General features: G+C 45.2%; 2 protein-coding genes across 3 annotated transcripts in view; both read right to left on the reverse strand.

The window, feature by feature from the left end:
* On the reverse strand, positions 1-25340 carry LOC311489966 (kinesin-like protein KIF1C). 2 transcript variants are annotated; one of them, XM_084547284.1, is made up of 28 exons: positions 24766-25340; positions 18986-19113; positions 17467-17543; positions 17306-17384; positions 15663-15763; positions 15422-15487; positions 15157-15335; positions 14960-15071; positions 14796-14873; positions 14641-14706; positions 14473-14551; positions 14147-14225; positions 13929-14077; positions 12103-12240; positions 11891-12018; positions 11727-11806; positions 11334-11409; positions 8869-8948; positions 8567-8661; positions 6836-6919; positions 6489-6669; positions 6310-6382; positions 6138-6236; positions 4135-4296; positions 3742-4035; positions 3544-3633; positions 3243-3465; positions 1-3155 (listed from the first exon to the last, which is right to left on the reverse strand). In XM_084547284.1, the coding sequence occupies exons 2-28, from the start codon at positions 19089-19091 to the stop codon at positions 2293-2295; spliced, it is 3837 nt and encodes a 1278-aa protein (XP_084403410.1). In that variant the 5' UTR covers positions 19092-19113; positions 24766-25340; the 3' UTR covers positions 1-2292. The 2 variants fall into 2 exon arrangements, with proteins under 2 accessions (XP_084403410.1, XP_084403409.1); XM_084547283.1 differs by lacking the exon at positions 24766-25340 and having other exon boundaries at positions 18986-19876.
* The window catches only part of LOC311492916 (uncharacterized protein), a gene marked incomplete at both ends in the record, with an annotated part of 225698 nt that overhangs the window by 72256 nt on the left and 127661 nt on the right, over positions 1-25781 (reverse strand). The gene's annotated exons all lie outside the window — the stretch shown is intronic.

Here is a 25781-nt window from a genome sequence, read left to right on the forward strand (position 1 = left end):
CTGACAGTTTATTGCCATCATGTTGTCTGCAGGTAGAGCCTGAGATTGGTTCCTGATACAACACAAACAACAACAACAACAACAACAACAGACACAACAACCCAACGCAGACGGAGAAACAGCTGAGGGGCTCTGGGCCAATAGGAGGAGGAGGAGGAGGAGGAGGAAGAGGAGGGCTCGGCCGTGACTTCATGAGTCCTGAAGCCGTGATGGGATGGGACAGTCATTGAGAGGGGAGAATTCTTCAGAAGGACCCCCACCTCCTCCTCAAACCTCCAAAACAACAAAATGACTAAAAGAAAACAAATAATATGAACTTTATAAAGAAAAACTTAAGATATGAATCTAAATGAACCCAGGAACACACACACACACACACACACACACACACACACACATAAAGAGACAGACACACATAGACACTCAGACACACACTCAGGCGGTTGCATGAGGGTGAAGAAGTTCCCCGTAGCAGCATCCCAAAGATCCAAGTCCTCAACGAATAACTTTATGATAACTGTATTAATAATAGTGACGGTGACCTCACAGAGCCGAGGTCAAACATGTCAGAGGGTTAAAATACTGAGACATGAATACACAAAGAAAAACAGCCAATCAGAGGCCCAAGCTGGAAATTAAAAAATAATAATAATTAAAAACCATAAACGAAGGGGAAACCTGGTGTCCCATCAGGCCGGCGGTGGCAGCAGGTCACACGATTGTCCCGTGATTGGTCGACTCCAGAGACAGCAGAGCAGAACACGGCTGATGTCATGCTTCTCCGGCCAATCACAATCCTCTCTCATGTTTTTGTCATCGCTGTCACGGCGACTCCGTCCCCGGCCGGGACTAGCGCTCCGGTTCGTATTTTATTTTCTTTTTTTATATAAAACAGTCTTTAAAGTCACAAATGCACTCTTCATCTCCCACAATGCTTTGCTCCGGCTGGTTTCGACTCCCGCTGACAGTGAACATGTCGTCATTCGGGGCAAACGCACCAAAGCTGCGTTCGCTTCCACACAGGAAGTTGGAAAAGTTGTGGCAGCTCCGTTATCGTCTCGTTTCCTTTTTTGTCTGAACGTTAAGAAAAAGAAAACTTTCTCAAACGAGAGAAAGTATCTGAAAGTTTGAGTTGAAATAAAACCTCAAACAGGTGGAGGCCCTGATTTCCAGCTCCCTGACGTGTCCTGAAGGCAGCGTCTGGACGTGAACATAAAGTACTAAGCAGTGTCAGATCCTTACAGCAGGAATTCAACATCACACACATGTTGTAGTGTCTGTTACTTCAAACCAAAGCTTATTGAATGTGTCTCAGTCTCCCGTCTTCTCTCAGCCACCTTCTATCTCCAACTACATTTCCCAGAGGTCCTTGCTGGCCCTACATAAACCATAATCCAACTTCTTACCCTTGTCTCTCAAATATCTCCCACAAGACATCCCGTGTTACACGTCAGTTCCTACATTTCCCACGATTGCCAGAGACAGTGAACTCACCGTCAGCACGTTTCAAAATAAATTCATCTTCATAAAAACATGTGAGTCAAGGTACACTTCAAATATACACACAACTCTTTAAAAAGACTTGACTCTCAGGAACAACATTTAAAACCACAACACGTCCCAACCCCTCCCCCTCGTGCTCCCCCTCCCCCACTAACCGCCGTCACCAGCAGCTCTGTGCCTGCAGGAGGCGCCACAGAGCGACTTTCTTTGGTTTGCAGCGCTGTGATGCAGCGTTCACGTCACACAGGAGAGACGGGAACTACGAGCCGACGGTCGCACGAACTCTCTGTCCCGCGGGACCTGAACGCTGCTTTGGTTAGGCTAAGCTAATCCTTCCACCTGTGCTAAACTGGGGCTATCCTGCTAGCTTGAAATGCTAACTATCCAAGGCAATCCTAGTAAAAACTAACCAACGTACTTCATCTTTAAAAGTCACCTCCTCCTCGGCTTAACGGCGCCGCGGCACAGACGACCGATCCACACCACGATATAAAAGAAAAATAAAACACGTCGATCCCGTTTGACAGGTCGACAGAAATATTAAAAACTCACTTTTTCCTAAACCAGTGTTGCTATGGCAACAACTAACCCGTGCTAAAACAAAAGCAGGAGCAGTCTAGACATAGAGACAGCAGGACAGAGGACACAGGGAGGGTGTGGTGTTGTGTTAGTTGGTGTGTGACGACGTTTTAGTGCTGAAACACACACACAACGTACACACAGACACACACACACACAGCCTGTCGTCTACAGCATCAGATCAGCCTGTGTCCTGCAGCCAATCAGAGGTCAGATAGGGGTCTCCTTGTTTTTCAGGTCCGGTGCGCTGAACTGTCGCCTCATCCTGGGCGGGGTGGTGAAGCCCCACCCCCCCTGCGGTGGTGGCCCAACCCCCAGTAGCATGTCAGGAGGAAGGGGCGGGGCCCCGGAGCGCGGCAGGCTGTGGTAGTTGGGGTGAGGTCCTGGCTGGAATGGTGCATTGTGGGGGTTGTAGTAGGGATGGTGATGGTACTGATGGTGCTGGCGCTGGTTGTAATGGAAGCCGCCGTCTCTGTCTCTGTCTCTGTCTCTGTCCCTCCCGCCTCCTCCACCTCCTCCCCTCCCTCCTCGCTCCCCACCCGGCCCGGGCGACACCCCCCTCCTCTGTCTGGGCCGCCCCTGATGCCCGCCGTTGCCTCCACCTTGATGCTGGTCGAAGTTGAAGTTGCCCTGCGTGGAGCCGTCCAGAGAGTTGCGTCGGTAGCGGCGCTGCTGGTTTTGGTTGTTGCCCTGGTGGTGGTGGTGGAAGCCGCCCTGGTTACCCTGGTTACCGTAGTTACGCTGTTGCCAGGCGCGATGAGGGCTCGGGGTGCGCATGCGAGGGGGTGGAACTGGGAAGGGGAGGGGCAAGAGAGCAGGAGTCTGACCCTGGAGGGGAGGAGGAGGAGGTGAGGGAGAACCTTTACCCTCCAGTCCTCCTCCGTCCTCCCTCTGGTCTCCCCCGTCTCCTCCTCCCTCCCCCAGACCCAGAGCCTGCAGGGCGGCACTGGCTGGTCCCCATGACAACCGGTGGGCGGGGTTACTCTTGAAGGGGAACTTGAGCTTGCACTCCTGGGGAGGGATGAAACGGCCGGTCCCCGGGAGATGGACCGGGACAGTGGGGGTGTTCTGACCTGCAGAGAGGACACAGAGGATGAACCCCGTCAGACACAGCTGTTCTTGCTCCTTAAACAGAATCAGTGGAACGGTTTGACCCTGACCTTGGTTCTGGTTCTGCCCCCGTAGCTTCTTGGTGATGTTCTGCTGCTGCAGGTTCAGGATGCGCTGCTGTTCCTGCTTCAGCCAGCGGAGGCGTCCTCTCCTGAAGGCCGGGTCCTCGTCCATCAGCCGCTGCACTCTGACCTCGGGCACGCCCGGGGTGTCGCTGGCCCCGCCCTCTTCTCTCTGAGGCGACCCGCCTTCCTCGCCGTTCACGTCGTCATCCTGGAAAACGAGAGCGTTGAGGAGTTAGAGGAGCGACCGCCGCGCCGGCGATCACCGGGGCGAGAGGCGTGAGCTCACCTGGACAGGTATGATGCTCTCCATCTTGATCATTCTGTCTCTCAGAGCTTTGATCTCCTCGTCCTTCATGTTGTTCTGCAGCTTCACCTCCTGCAGGAGTCAGAGTCGTTATCACATAGCTCCTGTTAGCATGCTAGCGTTATGCTACGTTAGCTCTGTGAGGATGCTAACAGGAACATCTGGTCGGACACAGCTCACCTCCAAAATGTCTGTCAGTTTATCGATGTGAGCCTTCAGGTCGTACACCTTTCCTTTCTCTCCTCCTCCCTCCACCGTCTCCCCTCCACCTCCTCCTCCTCCTCCCCCTTCCTCCGTGGGGGGGCTCCTCTCCTCTCCGATGCCCACGGTGTCGCAGACGTCCTGGGCCACGGCCCTCCAGCTCTCCTTCTCGTTGGCGTCCTTCTTGGCGTACATGCGGCAGAGTTCCTTCATCTTGACGATGGACAGCGCCTCGATCTCCTGACGGGAGTGACGGAAGTCTCCCAGAGCCACCTGGAGAGGGGGAGGTCAGGGTGAGAGGCAGGGGGAGATGTTTACAGCAGCGAACACACAAACATCCATCTGTCCCAAAATGTTGAGACTGTGTGAGACCTCGTAGCAGATCTCCTTGACCGCCTGCATGCGGAGGTCCTCGATGGTGACCCGTTTGGGGTCCTTGCTGATCCTCCTCCTCTGAGGGATCTGGTAGACTCTGAGGGGCTCCCTCCTCTTCCCACTGCTGGGGAGACCACAGCGCTTCACGATCGACTGCACCTGGAGACACGGGTGAGAGAGAGCAGGACGTTAATTTGTCTCTTTACCCTGTAGATTAAATTATGTCTGAGGCACGACGACATCCTGACTGTCCTGAGGCTGAAGACGCTCGGGAAGATAAAGACGAGGAGCTGTGAGGTGGACATGAGGAAGAGGAAGGATGAACGCTGCTAACGGAGACAACATGACGACAAGAAACACTTCACTTTGTGTTTACATCCAGTAAACCACTGGCTGTGTTTCATCTGACTCTAATATGAACCAGAATCAATACGTAACCATGGATGAGGAGTAGAGGTGGTGGTAACCATGGTAACCTTCACTAATCATCATCAGGTGAGGGACAGAAACATGGAGGTAGAAAAACAAAGATGAACCAAGATGGAGTCAATGTGGACAGACCAGTGTTAATTTCGTTGACGAAAATTTTTCGTCATAGTTTTAGTCAACGACCTTTTTTTCTCTGACGAAAACGAGACGATAACTAAATAAAAAATATGCTCAAAGACTAAAACTATGACGAAAGTTATTGACATTTTCGTCAACAAATAAAAACGAGACTAAAATATTTGACAAGGACGAAATCCAGTCAGAGCGACTTTAGATGGTGAAGCTGGACGACTTGGAAAGACAACCAATCAGAACAAACTCTGGAGAGCGGTAAGGTGCTCATTGATGGTCGGTAGACTCTACAAACTCAAAGTTTTTTATTAACACCGCGATATGTCACAGCCGGGGAGAAAACAGAGGCAAGATATATGGACTCATTTCCAGTTCACCATTACTGAAAACAAGACGCATTGCAAACCGTGTGGACCTACTATCGCCGGTAAAAACACAACGAACTTGAAGCGACACTTGCAAGCGAGTTATCCTGAAATCCATACGAAGGTAAGCTAGTTAGCTCGTTAACTCCAAAATGTATGTCATGGCTGTCTACGGTATCTACTACTGTGTGCTGTTAAGTGTTTTAAGTTTGTTAAGAGTTGCTACCCTCGCTAGTTTTGGTTTATCAAGTGCAAATACAACTGAGGCCCAAATCGAATTTGGTCAGGTGCAATAACTAGCAACTCTGGTTACGTTAACCATAGACATACACATACACATACTGTACATACATAGACGCCTCATTGAGCGCTTCTACAAAGTACTATATGCATTTACACATCCACGCACGAATGTATACATTCAGGAAACCGTATGGTTCCCTGGATATATACGTTAATGTATGACTATGTAAATGAGAGGCATTAACTTATAGTACTTCGTAGAATACGCTTAATAAAGTTCACTCCATTCCAATATGGCGGCGACGTTGACGTATCGCAACAACGGACCAACCCGCTCAATGAGGCGTCTATGACGTTAACGAGCTGTAGCTCAGCATGTTAGCATGTTAGCCATAGCAGTTTGTTCAAACAGAATGAGTGAAATCTAGGCCAATAAGCATTGCACATTTAAACATTAATACCATTCCATAACAGAAATACAAGTTAATCTAAAAAACATGGATTACCATTAACACTTTATATTTTAGAAGACTAAAATTACTATATATTTAGTCGACTAAAACTAGACTAATAAAACTAGACTAATACTAAAATGATTTAGATGACTAAATTATGACTAAAACTAAATCAAAATTTGCTGTCAAAATTAACACTGGGACAGAGACGATGGAGACGTGGAAACATCTTGGTTGTCTTCTAAGACTCTACACATTCAGGACTGAACACTAACGAGGAGGAGGACATACTTCTTCTTCTTCTACTCTTCTATTTCCAGGAGATGTTCCTCATCATCAGAACCTCTAGATGTAACCCGTTACGTCGTCCACGTACCTTGTTAGCCGGTAGTTTCTCTCTCAGGGACGAGATCAGCCTCCAGCTCTCCTCACAGGACCGTTTGTCCGAGTCATCTCCGCTGTCACTGTCTGCGTACTGAAGACACACGGGCCAGTGTTTAAAGACACGAATCAGCTGTGAGCGACCACACAGAGTCCTAGAAACCCACCAGTCTGTGTTGCTCCAGCAGCAGATCGGCCTCCTCCTTCTCTTTACGGTACTGAGTCTCCATGTCCTGCAGTCTGAAACACACCGAGCTCATCAGTGACCAACAAACAACAAACGGAGCGTGAACGATCGGAGCGTGAACGATGGGAGCGTGAACTCTGGCGGCGCCACCGTCTCTACCTCTTCTCCATCTCCAGCTTGATGTCGATGCCTTGTTTCTCCAGCAGCTCCTTCTGAGCGTAGTTCCAGTCCTCTGGCTCCCCCTGCTGCTCGGCCGTGACGCTGCGCTCTCTCTCCAGCCTCGCCTGCTCCGGGTGGTTGAACCGGAACACGTGGTTCTTCCCCATCACGATGCGGTTACCTAGCGACGGGAGACACACAGGAAGAGACTGAGGATGCGCCTGGTGCTACTTTCAGCGGCTAACCCTGATGCTTTGCTGTGTTTAGAAGATAAAGACGTGGACGTGTCTCTGGTCTAACGCGTACTTCATGAAGTATCGTTCTTTCAGTTGGAGGTCTCTCAGTACCTTGTTTTAGTACGACGGCCTCAGTGATCTGCTTCCCGTTAACGTACGTCTCTGCTCCGACTAACGGCTCCAGAGTGACGACCACTGGAAGAGAAGAAGAATCTGCATTCACCAGAGGGAAACATGAGGAGGCCTCATCTCTCAGTTAAACCAACAGTTGGTGTCCAATCAGTGTCAAGGTGAATTTTGATTTGTCGGGATCAGTAATGTTGGTTTTTAAATACAGAGGCTTGAGAAGCTGCCTGAGAATCATCAGGTCTTCAGTGAAAGCTGTCTGGACCAAAAATAACGAATTATAACTGAGGAGGTCAAACTGACGAAGCGTCCTAATCATAACTCCTGGATCATTATTATCAGTATTTATTATCAAAAGAATCAGATTCAGATAAAATAAATCTACAGTCAGACACACAGTGAAGAGATGGGGGAGTGAATGGGGGGGGGGGGGGGGGGGTCAGGAAATATAGGAGTGAAAATGAAAGCTGACGTCACCATGGTAACAGCGACTGTGAAACAATACCTGACTGATTTCCTGGCAGCTTTTACAGAAAGAGAAGAAGAAAGAGAGTCACTCACTGAACACACACACACACCAACAACCACACACACACACAGTAACACACAGTAACACACACACACACAGTAACACACAGTAACACACACACACACACAGTAACACACAGTAACACACAGTAACACACACACACACAGTAACACACAGTAACACACAGTAACACACACACACACAGTAACACACAGTAACACACAGTAACACACACACACAGTAACACACACACTAAAATGACTGGAAGCTTCTCTCTATATCCATGAACACAAACACACTACAAACTCATTATATATTTATATTTTAACAGCAAATGATCAACTATAAAAAAGTGGATTTAAAATCTTCTTCTAATGACACATGAGAAAGTATTAATTGATTAGATTATTAATGAAGTAAATACATGTTCCTTCTGACATGAAACAGAAATATAAAGAGTCACAGTAGAAGCAGACTAACTGAGACTCAGGTTCTGTTCAGAGTTTCCACTGATCTGATCACAGGTGATCAGCTCTAGGTTCATGTGTTCAGACCTGGTAACAAACATGTGTCTCCACATCTGAACTCTGACTTCATCTGAGGCTGCAGCAGAATATTACAACAGCTGATGTCTCTAGTGGATCTCTACTGCTGCTCCACAACCAGGAACAGAGCTGTTTCATGTGTGTTCATCACACGTTAACTTATTATCTATTGATCTCTGCCCTGATGTTGGTTAATTCAGAGACCTGCACTAATCTCAGATTATAACTATAGCCCTGGAAGCTTCTATATGCAGTGTAATCTCTGGTAATAAAGAGAAATAAAGACACCAGGGATTATTGAGGAAATACGTAACTCAAATACACATGGGTCCTCCTACATCAACATCATCAATAATTAACACAGAATCACTCGTGTCGTCATATCAGATACTATCACTTGTAAAGTCTTACTTAGATTTATTTATTAGTTGGCTAACAGCTACAGGGACTAGAGAATACTTTAATACTTGTATTCTAAAGGACACGTTGACCCAGATATGGTCAGAGATCGGATTGTCCAGACCAGATGTTAATGCGAGGTCTGACCAGGACCTCAGGTCTCAGCTCAGACCAGCAGGGGGCGCTGCGAGGACAGGACTGAGACAAGAACACAGCAGACAGAGGGACAGACGGGCGTCTCACCTTCTCCCTGCTCGTTGGTCTCACTGACAAAAACACAGTGAATCTCTTTTATGAAGTGACCTGACAGCTTGATGTCCACGTCCTGCTGTCCCACCCTGAGTCACACACAGAGGAGACGCCGTCAGTAATCACATACTTTAAAAACAGTGTTAAAGAAAACAGAAGCAGTCCTGCAGTTAAATGTTGGTCCTTCACTGAGAACAAAGATGATGACGTTCTTAACTTTTCCTGCTTCAAACCAAGAAGAATCAGACTCTAGCTTTGTGACAGACAGATGAAACTAAATGATAATCTCAGCTGACCTGGTGAATCCCTCCTTGATGTAGTAGAGGAGACACTCTGACATCAGAGGGTCTTCGTTCAGGTTGACCAGGTGAGGCGTCTGCAGAGACACACAACGTTTCCATGACGTCAGCTTGGTTCACATTTACACCTTATACTCATGATGGAGCTGGAGCTAATAAATGCTAAGCTAAAGTTACTGTGACTGAAATGAAAGCAGCAGAACTGAGAGAAGACGTCTGAGGAGATGTTATGAAGGATGCGAGGTGTGTGATGTGTGTCAGAAGAATGAATGCAGCTCTAGAGTCTAAACATCACTGAGCTTTGACGCTCATGATGAGGGCCAGTGTTGGGAACGTTACTTTAAAAAAGTAATTAGTTATAGTTACTCACTACTTGTTCCAAAAAGTAACTGAGTTAGTAACTGAATTACTCTGTAATAAAAGTAACTCGTTACCAGGGAAAGGAACTATTTGCGTTACTGTTAAAAAAAAAGTTGAATTTGTACAGGCCTCTGCTTTCTTAGTATTTTAGCAATAATGGAATGAATCATCCTCCACCGTCGATAATGGAAACACACTTTTAACAACACACCTGCCTATCATACGGTTGACTTCAGGTTTTTGTTGTGAGGCAGAAGGATCTAGCTTTTGCTGCTTGGAGGACTTTGCTCCGAGTCCTTCTTTGCTAGTGGACGGCGAGCTGTCATCTGTGGTGGAGGTATCTGTGTTTTTGGCCACTAGCTTTGTAGATGCGTGTGTCCTTGTGAGATGCTTCATTAAATTAGAGTTGCTTACAACGGATGTCGAGAAAGTCTTCGCTCCTGGACATAATGTACACATTACATGCACGTTCCTCCCTTTGACCACAATGAATTTTTTTATTTATTGAAGTAGTGCTGATATCTCCACCTTGAAAATGCCAACTTTTCATCGGATTGCTCCTGACTCGCCATCTCTGCTGCTTCATCGAATCTCTGTTTAGCTGTTGTGTGTGTGTGTGTGTGTGTGTGTGTGGCGCGTGTGCTGGCATGTGTGTAAAACCACTGGCTCTGATTGGCTACCATAAAAACTTAGCCAATCATAATCGCTTACCTCGTTATATTAACCCACCTCCTCACTAGCGGTGAGCCAGGGGTGCGTTCGGATTACACAGTTTATTCAATCAATAGTAACGCACCGCATTTAATGTCCAGTAACGTTAACGGCGTTGTAACGACGGGAAAAGTAATTACCGTATTTTCCGGACTATAAGTCGCACTTTTTTCCATGGTTTGACTGGCCCTGCGACTTATACTCAGGTGCGACTTATATATTAAAATATATAATTTCACGTGTTCGTTATTTCACACTGACAGCCGCGAGAGGGCGCTCTAGGCTTGTGTGCCAGTATCTGCTACTTCTTTTACTCCTGCGTAATAGCGGCGGCGTAGAAGTGACACAGAGGACGAAGAATTCAATGGATTTAGTGATTTGGAGTGAGATCGAGAGTTTGGTAAACTTGTTATGTTATGTTGTTTATGCTATAGTTATCCGAATAGCTGTTAATATGTTACGTTAACATACCAGACACCTATTCAGCCCATTGTTCTCTATTCTATTGTTATTAATATAACTTGCCTTTCAAGATGAAATGTGTTCTTGGTCTCTGATTTTATCAAATAAATTTTCCCCCAAAATGTGACTTATAGTCCAGTGCGACTTATATATGTTTTTTTCTTCTTTATTATGCATTTTTTAGCTGGTGCGACTTATACTCCGGAGCGACTTAGTCCGGAAAATACGGTAGTTAGATTACCCCGTTACTGAAAAAATAACGTCGTTACCTAACGCCGTTCTTTTAAGCCGGGCGCACACTGTGCGATTGTCGGCTCATTTTGAGACGATTTTCCACTCGTGCGACTATTTTTTTGAATCGGGTCAAATTTCGGCTCAATCGCGTGTCGTGCTTCGTGCAGTATACGTGGGGTAACGAGGAGAGATTAACGCCTCACAACGACCTCCCGATCACAAATTGTGTGCTCGCAAGAAAATCAAACTTGTTTGAGATCCTGGTCGCTGCTCGTGAAGGTATCGTTCAGTAGAAGCAGTGCCACAAGCCAATTTGCCTCAACCTCTCACACAGAGCATGAGCGATCGCTGAAGTTACGTCAAAACAACTTGGATGTGCGTCTCCCACTTCCGGGTTCCTCTTCTTCTTCTACTTCTTTTTGCCGTTGCGGTTCCGGATACGAAAGTCCGACGTGTGGTATATGGACGTACAGTGTGAGCAGTCAAGTCACATCAGAGCATCGGGCCGTACAGTGTGAGGACATGATTCGTAGGCTGTGGACTTTTGAACTCAGCGATCTAGTCGTGCAGTTTGAGATGGAGCTGAATCAAAGGATTTAAAATATCACACAGTGTATGCCCAGCCTTAAACGGCGTTATTCCAAACACTGATGAGGGCTCATGACGCTCTGTAGCAGAGACACATATCAACTCACTCCTTTAGGAGAGAAGACGCCCAGCGTCCCTCCATCCTCCTTTATGGACACGCCCATCTCTGCCAGCAGGGACTCCCTGGGACAGAGACAGAGACAGAGACATTAATCATCCAGCTCCACAGAGTATGAACACAGGAACTCATGACTAGCATGCTGCCTGTAAACACTACATTACCCATGATGCTCTGCTGCTACAGTAAAGAGAACAATCAGAGCTGCAGTTGATAACAGCTGATAGCAAGAGACGTTCCCATGGTGACAGAACACATCCAAGATAAACCCACATTTAAAGCATGAATCAATGAAATCAACCTAAAGAATAACTGAACACATGCAGGGTCCAGCAGGACGAGCCAGCAGAGACAGAAGTGGAGCTCTACTTCATGGCGTTACCTCTCCAGACGAATAGATTCCGTCTTCCTCAGCTTCTCCTCCCACGTCTCGTTGAGCTCAGCGATGATCTTCTCCGTTTCCTACAACAGCGTTCAGACAGGTCTTTGGTTTGTGCTCCGACACAGATTAGTCTCTACATGACAGCAGGTGGAGTCTCAGCCTACCAGCAGTCTCTCAGCTGCTTCCTCTTTGCTGATGGTCTCCGTGGCGACCGCCTCCTCTCCTTCCTCTCCGTCCTCCATCAGGTGGTCGGGCTCAGCAGGTGCGTCGCCTGCAGACTCTGGTTCAGCATCTGCTCAGACAAAAGGAATAAAGAAATAAAAGAACGTCTCTGGTATTTAACCAGAAAAACATAATGAACAGGTCCCACGCTCACCGGGAGGGGCGGGGCCATCCTTAGGCGCAATCCCATTGGCTGTGAGAGCCAGCTGCAGTGGGGAGGGGGAGGGGGAGGAGGAAGAGGAAGAGGAGGAAACCCCTGCGACACCACTGAGGACGTTGTTGTTGTTGTTCACTTTAAGAGACAGAGAGGAGGAGTCAGCTTTAACTTGAACAGACTGGAACCTCAGCAATCCTGGTTATGTAAAGAACAGCTTGTAAATGTCTGACACACACACACACACACACACACACACACAGTTGCTGTTATCTGTAAATAGCCTTTAAACGTCCAGCAGACAGACATGCCATACATACTGTGTTCAAATGAACACACGCTTATTAAATGTGCGTGTTCCAGTGTTTCTCTATATAAAGGAACATATTAAAACATAATGGAGCGTAAATACTAACGGATTCACACGAGTGAATAAAGATATTAATTAGGGATGCACTGAAATCAAAATTCTTGGCCGAAAGTCGAAAACCGAAATAAATTATTATGACAGTTATTAGAACCATTGCATTTATGACTATGACTGTTTACTACCTTCACTAAAATCAAGACATTGCAATTTCATAAATTCATATTAATGTTTCGAACAATAAATCAATTACAAAATTATGAAAATACTTATTTAGCACATTCCCACAATGCTCAATATAAAATAAAATAGAATTCTACATAAAATGTTTATCTTGACTCCACTCATGTTTACATTAAATAATAATGGAGCAGAAGCTTTTGCAGGTGGAAATCAGCATTGATCCACTGTGATGTTAGACTGAGCATATCTGTTTTTATCTTTATCAAGATAAATTGGTGCACTGCACCTTTAGAAAAACAACGCTGTCCCTTTAAGAAAGACGGTCGTCTTAATTGAAGTTGCTCAGACTGTGGATGTGGACTCTGAACGGGCGTCGCAATAAAAAGTGAAAAACAAAACAAAAAGATGAACGTTTGTCTTGCTGTTTGTTTAGGAGCAGATAGAGCAGATAAAAGATCAGACTAACATTTAAAACATTATTTTTTTCCAACGGCACGCGTTCTACCCGCACTGCCTTTGCGATCTATAGGTTATCACAATCAACGTATTGTGCACTCCTTCTGCCTTGGCGCCATCACTGGGAAACTTCCTTGCTTGGAAGTTTGGAGTTCAGGTGATATATTAAATAGGGATGCACCAAAAATTTTCAGCCAAAAATTTTGCTGCAGTTGTTGCTTGCATCATCACAACACCCTGTTTCGTCGATAAATTGTCGGTGCATCCCTAATATTAAATGCAAATCGCTATCAGTGGGTATTTATATAATACTTTCTATATTGAAATACGTCCACACGGCAGACATGCCTGTGGCTGTGGTTTTTGCTTGTATCATCACAACATCCTGTTTCGGCCGTGTTGTTTTGGTGATAAAAGTCTTTCAGCCGAAAACCGAAAATGCACTTTTGGGCCATTATCGGTGCATCTCTAATATTTATATATTATAAATATATATATTATATATATATTATCCTGCAGAATGTACGATATATAAATGTGCATAAAGTACTGAAATACCAGTACAGAAAATACTGTATAATATACACAATAATAAAGTGTATACTAGTATAATAAACCGTATATTAACGTGTATATACCAGTATAATAAACCATATAATGTGTGTATACCAGTATAATAAACCGTGTTTATACCAGTATAATAAACCGTGTTTATACCAGTATAATAAACCGTGTGTATACCAGTATAATAAACGTGTGTATACCAGTATATTAATGTGTGTATACCAGTATAATAAACCGTATATTAACGTGTATATACCAGCGTTGTCCAGCAGCTCCTGCAGGCCCTGGGAGAACAGCAGGTTTCTCAGTCGTTCCACTTCAGACTTCAGCTCTCTGATCAGTTTGGCATTTGGATCTTCATTGATCACAGCATTACAGCGAATCTGTTTGGCACGGTCAGCATACCTGGAAGCACATCAGGCCGAGTTAGATGACAATAAACTGGAGACCGGACGACTGTGGACAGTAGCTGACCTCAGGGTGCTCAGTGTTTCTTCATAATTGATGTCAGCAGGACTTAGAGCAGCAATCATGGCCGTCCGAGAGTTCCCTCCTGGAACAAACACACAATAAAACGTTCATGTAATGACCAGCTCTCTCTGAATGACTCATTATATCATTAGCCACATGTCTTTGAGATATTAGTGTAGTCTGGTGCTTCCAATTGACTATGATGAGTCTTTGTCTACGCCCCGGTAAAGAACTACTAAATTAAATATCCGTTTTAGCCCAAAATGACTCTGTTTGCTGTTTGTTTGTCGTAGTTCTGATACCATGGGTACGGCAATAACACGACTTACCGAGGTTCTCCTTCAGCAGCCAGGTGAGAACAGAGTCTCTGTAAGGAATAAAATCACTTTTCCTCTTCTTGCTGCTCTGCTGTAGACCAGAGATGAGAAGCAGACAGTTTTTAACTGAGCACATGTGAACCAGAAGCTGATCTTATTCACCAGACAGCGCTGACCTACCATTTCAGCCAACGCTGAGATCACTTTTCCTAACGTGGTGAGAGATTTGTTGATGTTTGCTCCTTCCTGGATGCACAAGTAAATCAGATTCAGTGAATATGACAGAAGATAAATCAGAAATGAGTTTATCACCGCGACAAAGTATGAACTCTGACCTTGAGCCGAGTGCCCTTTGCCCCTGAAGAATCTGCTCGCTCGCTTCCAGCCAGGTCGACCAGGCTGATCTTACTGACCTGAGGAGAAAGTCAGGGATAACACATGAACGTTGAGAATGAACACTGAGTCCTCATTAGACCAAAACAAAACACACAGCACCCACCTTCTCAGTGTCCAGGCTGGTCATCTGGTCGCGTCGTTTTTGGGTGAAGACGATGGTGAAGACGGCGTGAGACCTGGACGACGTCTCATTCATGTTTGTGGCTGCGACCGTCCTGAAATCAAAAACCAGGCAGATATAAACATCAGTCACTGACGCCGCCGCCGGCCTCGTTAACGTTAACTGTTCAGGGGTCGGACCGAGCTTTGTTGCCGGCGTCCATCAGGTCCCGGATGTCGGTGAATCCGGTCACGGCCAGTTTGGACAGATCCTCCACGTAGGGCCCGAGGATGGGATGCTCTCGGACCCGCAGAGTGCCCTGGGACTTTGGGTTCAACAGGTCCCGAACCCGCTCGCAGTAGATCTCCATGTAGGACACCTGCAGACAGAGGAGACGGTGTTCAGCCAATCAGCATCCGATCAGTGAATCAGTCTGAACGGAGGGGTCAAAGGTCAGAGGTTTACCTCCACGGAGTAGGTCAGGTCAGGATCCGTGTTTTCACCTGTTCTTGAAAATAAATCCTCACACAGCTGAAAACAAATACAAACCATCAGAAGATCATTAATGAGCCACTGAAACAATATGTGCTGTGGATTCAATGTTTGGATGTTTTTAGAACTGTCTCAACACACGGAGGAATAAACTCATTTAACAGACAGAAGTACAGAAGTATTTATTTATTACAATAATCAAACCGTGTGTTACCTGTGGGATGATCCCTTCCTGTCCAGGCTCCTGTTTGCCCATCATGGTGTAGCTTTTTCCTGCACCGGTCTGACCATACGCAAAAATGCAAACATTGTATCCTGGAAAAATAATAAAAATAAGAATATTAAAAATAAGATCTTTAATATCAGCATCAGCAGCATCCATAATAATACTGGTAATATTACTTAGCATCAGCATCAACAACCTCACTAGCATCATTGCTAATATCCGAGATATCACTCAATAGGAAGTGATTAGCATCTGTAGCAACATCATAACATGAGCATCAACACGTGTGGCAACATTATTAAAATCTGCCACATCTCTAGCAACAGCTGAAATATCATCATTAGCACATGTAGCGTCAATAGAATTGTTATTAGCATTAGCATATGTAGCTTCTTTACCAGTCGTATTAGCACCATGATCAGATTCTGTAGCATCATCTCTGAACACCTGTAGTACTAAAATTATACACCGCCTGGCCAAAAACAAGTCACCACTCCATTGGACCTCCTTTATCTCTGATTCCAGCTCATTCTCTGTATCATTGTTTCTATAATCTTCTCCAATGTCACCAGATTTATTTCCATCCAGTGTTTCATTCATTCTTCACCAAGATCTTGTATTGATGATGGGAGAGTCTGACCACTGCACAAAGCCTTCTCCAGCACATCCCAAAGATTCTCAATGGGGTTAAGGTCTGGACTCTGTGGTGGCCAATCCATGTGTGAACATGATGTCTCATGCTCCCTGAACCACTCTTTCACAATCTGAGCCCCATGAATCCTGACATTGTCATCTTGGAATATGATCCATTGATGGAATAACCTGGTCATTCAGTATATTCAGGTAGTCAGCTGACCTCATTCTTTGGACACATAATGTTGCTGAACCTAGACCTGAGCAACTGCAGCAACCCCAGATCATAGCACTGCCCCATAGCACAGGCTTGTACAGTAGACACTAGGCATGATGGGTGCATCACTTCATCTGCCTCTCTTCTTACCCTGATGCTTCTCCACTATCCTTCCAGTTTTTAATAATGCGTTGGACAGTTCTTAACCCAGTTTTAGTAGTTTCTACAATCTCCTTAGATGTTTTCTCTGCTTGATGCATGCCAATGATTTGACCCTTCTCGAACAGACGACCACAGGATGTGTCTTTAGACATGGTTGTTGAAGAAATGAGAAGCTACTCATTGCATCAGTTGGAGTTAAATAACTTGCTGTCAGCTGAAAAATAATCACCCATGCAGTAATTATCCAATAGGAGGCTCCTACCTGTTTGATCAGTTAAATCCAGGTGGAGACTTTTTTTATTTGTGGCCAGGCAGTGTAGTGTGTGTAAGTAAAACCTGCAGGTTTGTTATTAGCATTAGCATCTATAGCATCAACATGAGTGTCATTAGCATCATGACTAGATTCTGCAGCATATTCACTAACTGTCTGACGTATTAGCCTTAGCATATGTAGCATCAAATCACCACCAGTCTCATTAGCTCCTGTAGCATCAACCTGAGGCTCATTAACAACATTATTCTTTATCATTAAGGTCATTATGGTGTCCCGGGGCATTAGAACAAGTGGATAACATTTAAAACCTGGTCACTGAAGATTAGCAGACATTAGCATTCTTACCTTCGAAGGCGTGCAGCAGCATCTCCTCTCCAATGTCCTTATACACCTGCCTCTGGGACGCAAAGCTGGGGTCATCAGCCTGAAGAAACACGAACAAAGTCCTGTTATCACTGTGATTATGAATGTTTCCTGTGTTTATGTGTGTGTGTGTGTGTGATTACCGTTGTGTGTGACCAGTATGAGTAGTCGAAGGTGAAGTTCTTGGCTCCATCTTTGGCCTGTTTGGGGTTGGAGATACCTGGAGAGAGAGAGAAAAGGAAAGAGTCAGCTCATGAAACTAGTCGCTCCACTAGTCCAGACGTATGTAGACGCCCTAGTACTCTTAGATTTAAACCAGGGGGGCAACAAAGCTGGAGAGGTTCAGTGTAAATGTTTGCGTGGATGAGAGAGCGTTCAGACGGACACATGGCTGCTAAAAACAGTCCTGCAGGGAAGTCTATTAATAAAGTGAGTGTGTGAGGTTAAATAGCAGCAGGTTCAGAGGTCACATGACAGGCAGGAGCCTCCTGTTTTAACTCATGAAGACCTGGAAGCTGGTGGGTCTCTCAGTGTTTTACATCTGACCAACTGTGAAAGTAAAACTGTTTGGTTTTACCAGCGACTGGTTCTGGTATGATAAGTGACTGACAGCTCTGTGACATACAAGTGTGTGCTTTAGCTTCATTATGAAACCTCACGTTAGATATGCAGACAATAAGAGTATCTGATGAAGGCTGGAGTTCAGGTTGACATTACATTATCTGAGGATACAGTCTTTGATTCCTGCCTCTTCACAGGGTTTAACACATCATCTCTTCTCTCTCTCACCTCATAACTTCCTGTCTTTTCTAGCTACGACTAAATAAAGGCATAAAAAAAAATAAAAGTAAACTGTAATAGTAGAAAGTGTAGATAACGGTCATACGGGATGTCCCGATCGGTAGCAGGGCCGAATCAGGCATTTCTAAAATGAATGGATCGGCAGCTAATCTAATCTATTGTTATTTATTTTATCTCTGCCATAAACCAGAACCACGTCTCTGTAGCGTCAAAACGTAGTCTTCCTCTACGTTGGCTAGCGTCAAAGCTGAAAAATGTAAAAAGAAGAACTAGAACCAGAAGAAGAAGAACTAGAATCAGAGGAAGAAGAACTAGAATCAGAGGAAGAAGAACTAGAATTAGAAGAAGAAGAACTAGAAACAGAAGAAGAAGAACTAGAATCAGGAGAAGAAGAAGAAGAAGAACTAGAAGAAGAATTAGAATCAGGAGAAGAAGAAAAAGAACTAGAATCAGAAGAAGAAGAAGAACTAGAAGAAAAAGAACTAGAATCAGGAGAAGGACCAGAACCAGAAGAAGAAGAACAGGACCAGAAGAAGAAAGAGAAGAAGAAGAAGAAGAAGAAGCAGAAGCAGAAGAACCAGAAGAAGAAACACTGAACGTTTAAAAGAAGAGAAAAGTTTCCTGGAGACAGCGTCAAGGAGAAACATCTTCCAGAGAGGGTTAGGGAGTTTATGGCAGCGTTGGATGACCAGAACATTTCTGGAGTAGAGAACACAAGGTACCAGCTACCCTCTCCACACTACATTAACTTTGACTGAAAGGTTTATTGGACTGAATCCAGTGGACTGATCTGATGAGACACCCTGTCATCATGAGTGAAGTCTTCCAGATGTTTGATTGACAGATGTGTGCTGGTCTTACAGGTGCTGTTTCCCTGCATCTGGATGACACACTTGGCGTTGCGTCCCGTCTCTCTGGAGTTGAACGGACGGACTCGGACCGCCACCTTCACCGATGCGCCCGCCATCCTGCGGCTCCGCCCACCCCACCTGAGGACAGCCAATCAGAAAACAGCAGCATTAAAGCCCACACACACACACACACACACACACAGGTTCCTCAAAGCGTCTTGTCTTCACATTCCCTCCATCCGTCCGTCATTCTACCTCCATCCCTTCTTTATTTTTATAAACCTTCCTCTCTTTCTCTTTCATCCCTCGTTTTATGGTCAAAGTCTTTCCGTCTCTTTTCCAGCGCTCTCCCTTCATTTTATGACCTTCTCTCCTTCCTGCTTTTTTCCCCTCTCTCCTCTTTTTTTCCAGGCCTAGCTTTTCCTCCACCCTCAGTTTTTAATTTCACTCTTTCCACAGTTTCCTTTCCTTCTCCTCTTTTTCTCTCTTCTCTTCATACACCTCTACTTTCTTTCTCTCTTTTCTTTTCAGTAATCCCTTGTTTTTCTCCACCTCCTCTATCTCTCTCCTCTAATTCATCCCGGCCGTTCGAGCACCACTACTCATTCTCTCTCTCAGTTCTTTCCTTTCATTACTGCTCCCTCAACTCCTCCTTCCTTCCTTCATTCCTTCCTCTCTCTCTCTACATTCCTGTCCTCTGTTATGAGTTTCCTCGTCGTCATAGAAACCACAGCCCCCTTCGTCAACTCTGTCTTCCTACTTTTCTTCATCCCATTGTCTCTTATTCATATTCTCCCTCTCTCTCTCTCTCTTTGTGTTAGTCTAATGTCGAACGCCCTCAGGTCAAACATCAGTCTGTTCTCCTGAGAAAAAAAACTATGATACTGTAACTGAGTGTGTGTTACTGTGTGTGTGTGTTAGTGTGTGTGTGTTAGTGTGTGTGTTACTGTGTGTGTGTGTGTGTTACTGTGTGTGTGTGTTCACTGCGTTAACCAAACAGTCAGCAGGTTATTGATCCAGTCATCAATCATCTATCAGTCACTGGTAATCAGCTGCTCTGTGTCAGTGTGTGTGTTACTGTGTGTGTTAGTGTTTGTCAGTGTGTGTTAGTGTGTGTCTGTAATAAACACATAGCTGACATTCCATCAATTACAAACTCACACAGTTTAAGTCTTGATCAAGACTCTTGGCCTCACTTCAGCTCCTCCATTCAAACACTGAGAGGATTTTAATCTCTTATTTACTTTTATTTATTTATGTTCTTTTGCGTGTTACTGATCCTCAGGACATTTATTCTGTATTTTTCTGACATTGTATTTACATTGTCTACATTAAATATCTTTATTTTATTACAACTGATATTTTTCTGAATTACTTTCAGTCATTCAATTTGACATGTAACACAAAAAAATACATTTTTTTTTTTAAATAGTTTTATTATAATTTTTTAGAAATGATCAATTTTATCACCTACAATAATATTTTAGTAAATCATATGGATTTTTATTTTATTTTTTTCCTCTGGATATTTAAAATGTTTTTTTTTCTGCATTTATATTCCCTTTTAAAGTATATTTTTTGTTATTTTTTTAAAAAATATTAGTATTATTAATAACATTCTGTAGATGTTTTATGAAATGTTTTCTGCTATTTTTTATTCCTATATTCAATTTTTCATTTTTTTTTAACAGATTTCAAACTGTTTTTTCCAACATTATTTGTTTATTTATTTACCTGCCTTTTTATTTTATGGATAGATTTCACACATTTTAATTCTGACATTTAAGGACTTTTTTTTTTTTCAAATATTTGTGTGACATTTATTAACATTTTAGTTATTTTATAACCAGTACAATTTTTCAGAGGACATCCTGTTGTTAACGTTCTTCTTCTTATTATTTTTTTACTATTATTATTTTTAATTTATTTATTTATTTATTAACATATATTTTATTATGAACAGTCTGAGCTGCACCGAGACAGGAACATTAATTTGTAGATTTACTGAAGACCATAAAGATCTGAATGTTAATGTTCTTTTAAATGTGCCACACACCCACACACACACACACACACACACACACACACACACACGCACACACACACACACACACACACACACACACACACACACACACACACACACACACATAAAGCAGCAGCAGAGTGTGTGTTTGCTCTGTCAACACAGCAGGAACACACACAGACAAGATGGTGGACACAGATACTGGATTGTGCTCTAATCTTATTGTGAGGGAGTCTAGGTGAGCGAGCTGCCTTCATACCACAGACCCCAGGCACAAACGCTGACTTCACGCTGCAGGCATCCCAACACACACCAGCACACACACACACACCAACACACACACTGAGCATGTCTGGTTGAACGGGCCCGGCTGGTTCAGCTGCTGTTACTCAAACTAATCAGCTGTTTAAACACACAACCGGGACGAGAACGACGTCTTTCACCTCCAGACAGAAACCAGACGAAGGATTTGTTGCTCTCCGGTTTATTCTCAGAGCAACAACAAGGAAACACAACAGAAATACACACAACACTTCTTCTTCTTCTTCTTGAGTCCACGTCTCAGACGTCACATCTGTCCAGGTTCAGCCTCTAACATCTGTAGGTAACTAAAGGTCAGAAACGCTGCAGGGTTGAACCTGTGGAGCTGGAGGAGACCAAACACAGAGCAACAACACTGAACCCTGCAACTACAGGAAAGAGGCGTCTGTGGTGTTTGTCCACATATAGGACTTATGGACATTTATTATCGGCGCTCAGATCCGACCAGTGTAATGTGTCTCTGAAGACGCCATCTTGGATTCTTTTATCAGGGGACACGTCTTTCCTGTCTCTCGTCCGTGGACACGTAGCTCGTCGCCTCTAACTGGACTGGAGGTGAAGACATCTGATCTAGATCTGACGTCCATCAGCCGTCACGAGGACAAAGCTTGTTATATAATTTGTTCTTGCTCCTAAGGCTGCAAGAACAACACAAAAGTTCGTCCTGGTCATTAATACTTCACGAGAAACTCAAGTGTCTAACTCTGGGGAAGTCCTCATAGGCCCCTCCCACTGCAGCGTAGGTCACACACGCTAAGCATTGTGGGAGATGCGGGACACTGATGACGAGAGACACTTTTCTTATTATTTTTGGATGTCGGCCAGTCGTTATGGCAACAGCGTCCGTCGGATCACGGCGTTCGTTCAGTATGCCGATCTCTACCCAGGAGGGATTAGCGGTCACACTGCGACTATTAGCATCCGGCCGCTAGCATGTCTGCATTTAACCACACCCACTTCTAATTTCTGACCAATCACTGAACAGTAACCAGACGCCACATGAGAAAAAAGTTCTGCCCGGCTGACGTGTCGAGAACAGGCTGCGAGAACAAAATGACGTCAGTTTGTTCTTGCAGCCCTCAGTGCGAGAACAAACTTCTCTCAGAGTATGTAGCAGCCTTTAGTTCCCATGTGGAGGCCTCTCTGGAGGAATGTGATAATGAATGGTCTTCATACCACACACACACACACACACACACCCCCACACACACACACAGTCACACACACACACACACACAGTCACACAGTCACACACATCCTATGGCAACGTACACACACTCAGCTAAAGATAGCGATGGGCTCGACCTGACGCCCGGCCCGTAAAGAACATTTAACACTGTTTGACTTGAACCGTCTCTACATCCTGTTCACATGACGGTCGACCACGTGGTGCCTTCAAGTGCAGTGAGAGATATGAGCATCGTGTCTGGTGTTCAAACAGCCTCAGGCCCAGAGACCAGATCAGATGACTTTAACTCAAACATAGCATTATTAGTCAGGACCGAGCCTCAAACTCACCACAAGCTACTGACAAACACTTTCCCACGAGCCAGGATCAGTTTAGAGAGTTTGTTTTACCTCAACCAACAAAAACCCAAGAGCAGCATCAAACCCTGACGTCTGAGAGGCTGGGACTGGAGAGCGTTTAGTGTTTGGGGCTTTTAGAGACGACTACTAGCTGCTTAAAAATTACAGCAGCAAACTACAGTTCAAGACAAAACAAAAACAAGACGCAGGCCGACGGGTGATGATGATGATGTGGGGGAGGAAGAAGAAACGCTGATTAGCTGTTTGATAAGGAGGATTTAATTTGAGTTTATCACATATTTTCTTTCTTTTCAAAGGAGAAACTGAGCCTTCAGACGCTGCTGCTCCTCCTGAGACAGCAACCTGATTTAACGCCGTCGTCCTGCAGCACATGACTGATGGTTAATATGTACAGATCATAAAATGAAATCACTTTATAATCAACTTCAGTCTCAGTTGGTTACGGGAAGCTCTGCTCCTACTGAGCATGAGCAAGCCTGCAGAAAACAAACACTCTGAACTATTCCAGCAGAAATCAAACTGCTGAGACGTTTGGTAAATGTGAACATCTCATCCCGTATCCAGACGGGGCAGGATGATCCCAGGACCAGAGGTTTTAGCAGAGGTCACGCTCCATCTCTCTGTGACCCGGTTTGAATCAGCGGGGATTGAATCAGCTGGGACACCAAGCTTCAACAGGTTTGATTCCGTCTACGTATAAATGAGACGAAGCAGCTGATTAAGAGCATGAAGCCACGACTTGATCAGGACCTGGAGGCAAGAAGAAGAAGAAGAAGAAGAAGAAGAAGAAGAAGAAGAAGAAGAAACTCCCCCAGGACAGCTTCCAGCTACATGCTAACACTGGATGCTAACTCCTGTTTGTATTGAGCAGCACTATAGCCTGAGCGCTAACATGTGGCACAGTGGAGACATTTAACATTCCTCATGTGGACACACACACACACACACACACACACACACACACACACACACACACAGAGGTGTCATGTTGAAGCAGACGGTGAGTGTGTGTGTGTGTGTGTGTGTGTGTGTGTGTGTGTGCCTCAGATTATTGGTTTTGTGCTGTTGCCTAATAACATCAGAGCATGAATCCAAACAACATGCAGCTAAAAATACACAACACACACACAGTAACACACACACACACACACGCTCAGTAACACACACACACAGTAACACACACACACGCGCTCAGATAGCTGAGATGCCAGCTGAGAGCTGCTGTAGCCACTCGGGCTAACTTTAGCAGAGACATGAGCAGAGAGAGGTGAGTCTCATTATTCAGCTCAGACTGTCAAAAGTATGTGGACACTCCTGAGACGTTTACATGGGACAACAAAGAGACAGCAAATAAGGACTGGTGTCCACATAGTTTTGACCATTTAGACCCTGATGATGATGATGATGATGATGGTGATGATGATGATGATGGTACAGATGTAAATAAACCACAGAGCTCTGAATGATCAGATCAGTCTGGAGGAAGAACAACTATATGGTTTTATTTTCACCTGGTGGGTGTGACAGAATAATAGATACACCCTGACTGACAGAATAATAGATACACCCTGACTGACAGAATAATAGATACACCCTGACTGACAGAATAATAGATACACCCTGACTGACAGAATAATAGATACACCCTGACTTTAGATTATTAATCACTGGTGACGTCAGTGTGTGACACGTTTCTGATCCGATCAGCTGATTGTTATTGATCTGATCAGCTGATTGTTATTGATCTGATCAGCTGATTGTTATTGATCTGATCAGCTGATTGTTATTGATCTGATCAGCTGGGACTCTGAAGTCTCGGTAACGGCCTCTAGCTCTGGTTGAAGCGGGACTGTAGTCCGGTACCGGCCGGGTCTAATTACCGGGACATGACTCACCTCTACCGGAACGTTGGAAACCGTTGAGTCTCGTGGAAGCCACGCGCTGACCCGTTCACAGAGTCCCCATCAGGAAACTAAACAACAAACAAACAAACAAACGGAGAGTTCGGTGTGTGGGTCCTCCGTGGTCCCGGTCCCGGTGCGGGCCTGTCGGTACCGGGACAGCCGGGCGGTGGGAGCTGGGTGGGGGCGCTGCTGTGTCTCAGCCGCTGAAGAAAAGTTTAAACGGACACCAACCGGCTCTGCTCCGGTTTAACGGCGGCTCGCTCTCAACTTTTCTCCGGGGTGACGTCACCGTCCGGTAACAGCGGCCGTCGGTAGAGGGAGGAACACGGTGAGAGGAGGTGGAGGAAAGTTGAGGCCCGCCGCTGGCGGGGCGGTGAATCACGGCAGGTCCGGCTCTGAAACTCGGTAATCCGGTTGTTTGTCCGGCCGGTGGACGCTTCTCCGGCTGCTGGCGGCGGGGAGGGCGGGGGGCTTCACCGGTGGACCGGGTCAGACCGGAAAGTTTTAACGGAAAACGGAGGAAAGGAAAGAGAAGAGGGGGAGAGAGGCAGAGAGGCTGGCCGGTGGCCTGGCCGCGCGGCGGGTGAGTGCGTGTGATTGCGGGCGCGTCCCCGTGAGCCGTCAGCCCCGCGGGGCCGAGCAGCTCCTCCCCGACAGACAGAGGTCTCACTCTGACACAGTTTCCTGAGACTAAGAGAGAGCTTCAAACGGTGTGACCCAGTGGCTAACAGATAGATACCTGGAACATTTTAATTATAATAGACATTTAAATGTAGGAGCATGAGTAAAACGCAACACACTGAATTAGTGTTTTTTTGTTATGGGACGTCCCATACCTGGTGACCCCTGGACTGAGAAAGAATCATAAAAAATAAATAAACTAATCAACACTAATTAACATTGTTAAATCCGTCTGGAGATGGTGGTGATCTTCCCCCGAGAATATATCAAGTTGATAATACATCATCCATTCATCTTCTGTAACCTCTTGTCCTGTGAAGGGCCAC

Source organism: Chelon labrosus, assembly GCF_963514085.1.
Source record: "Chelon labrosus genome assembly, chromosome: 1".
Taxonomy (NCBI): Eukaryota; Metazoa; Chordata; class Actinopteri; order Mugiliformes; family Mugilidae; genus Chelon; species Chelon labrosus.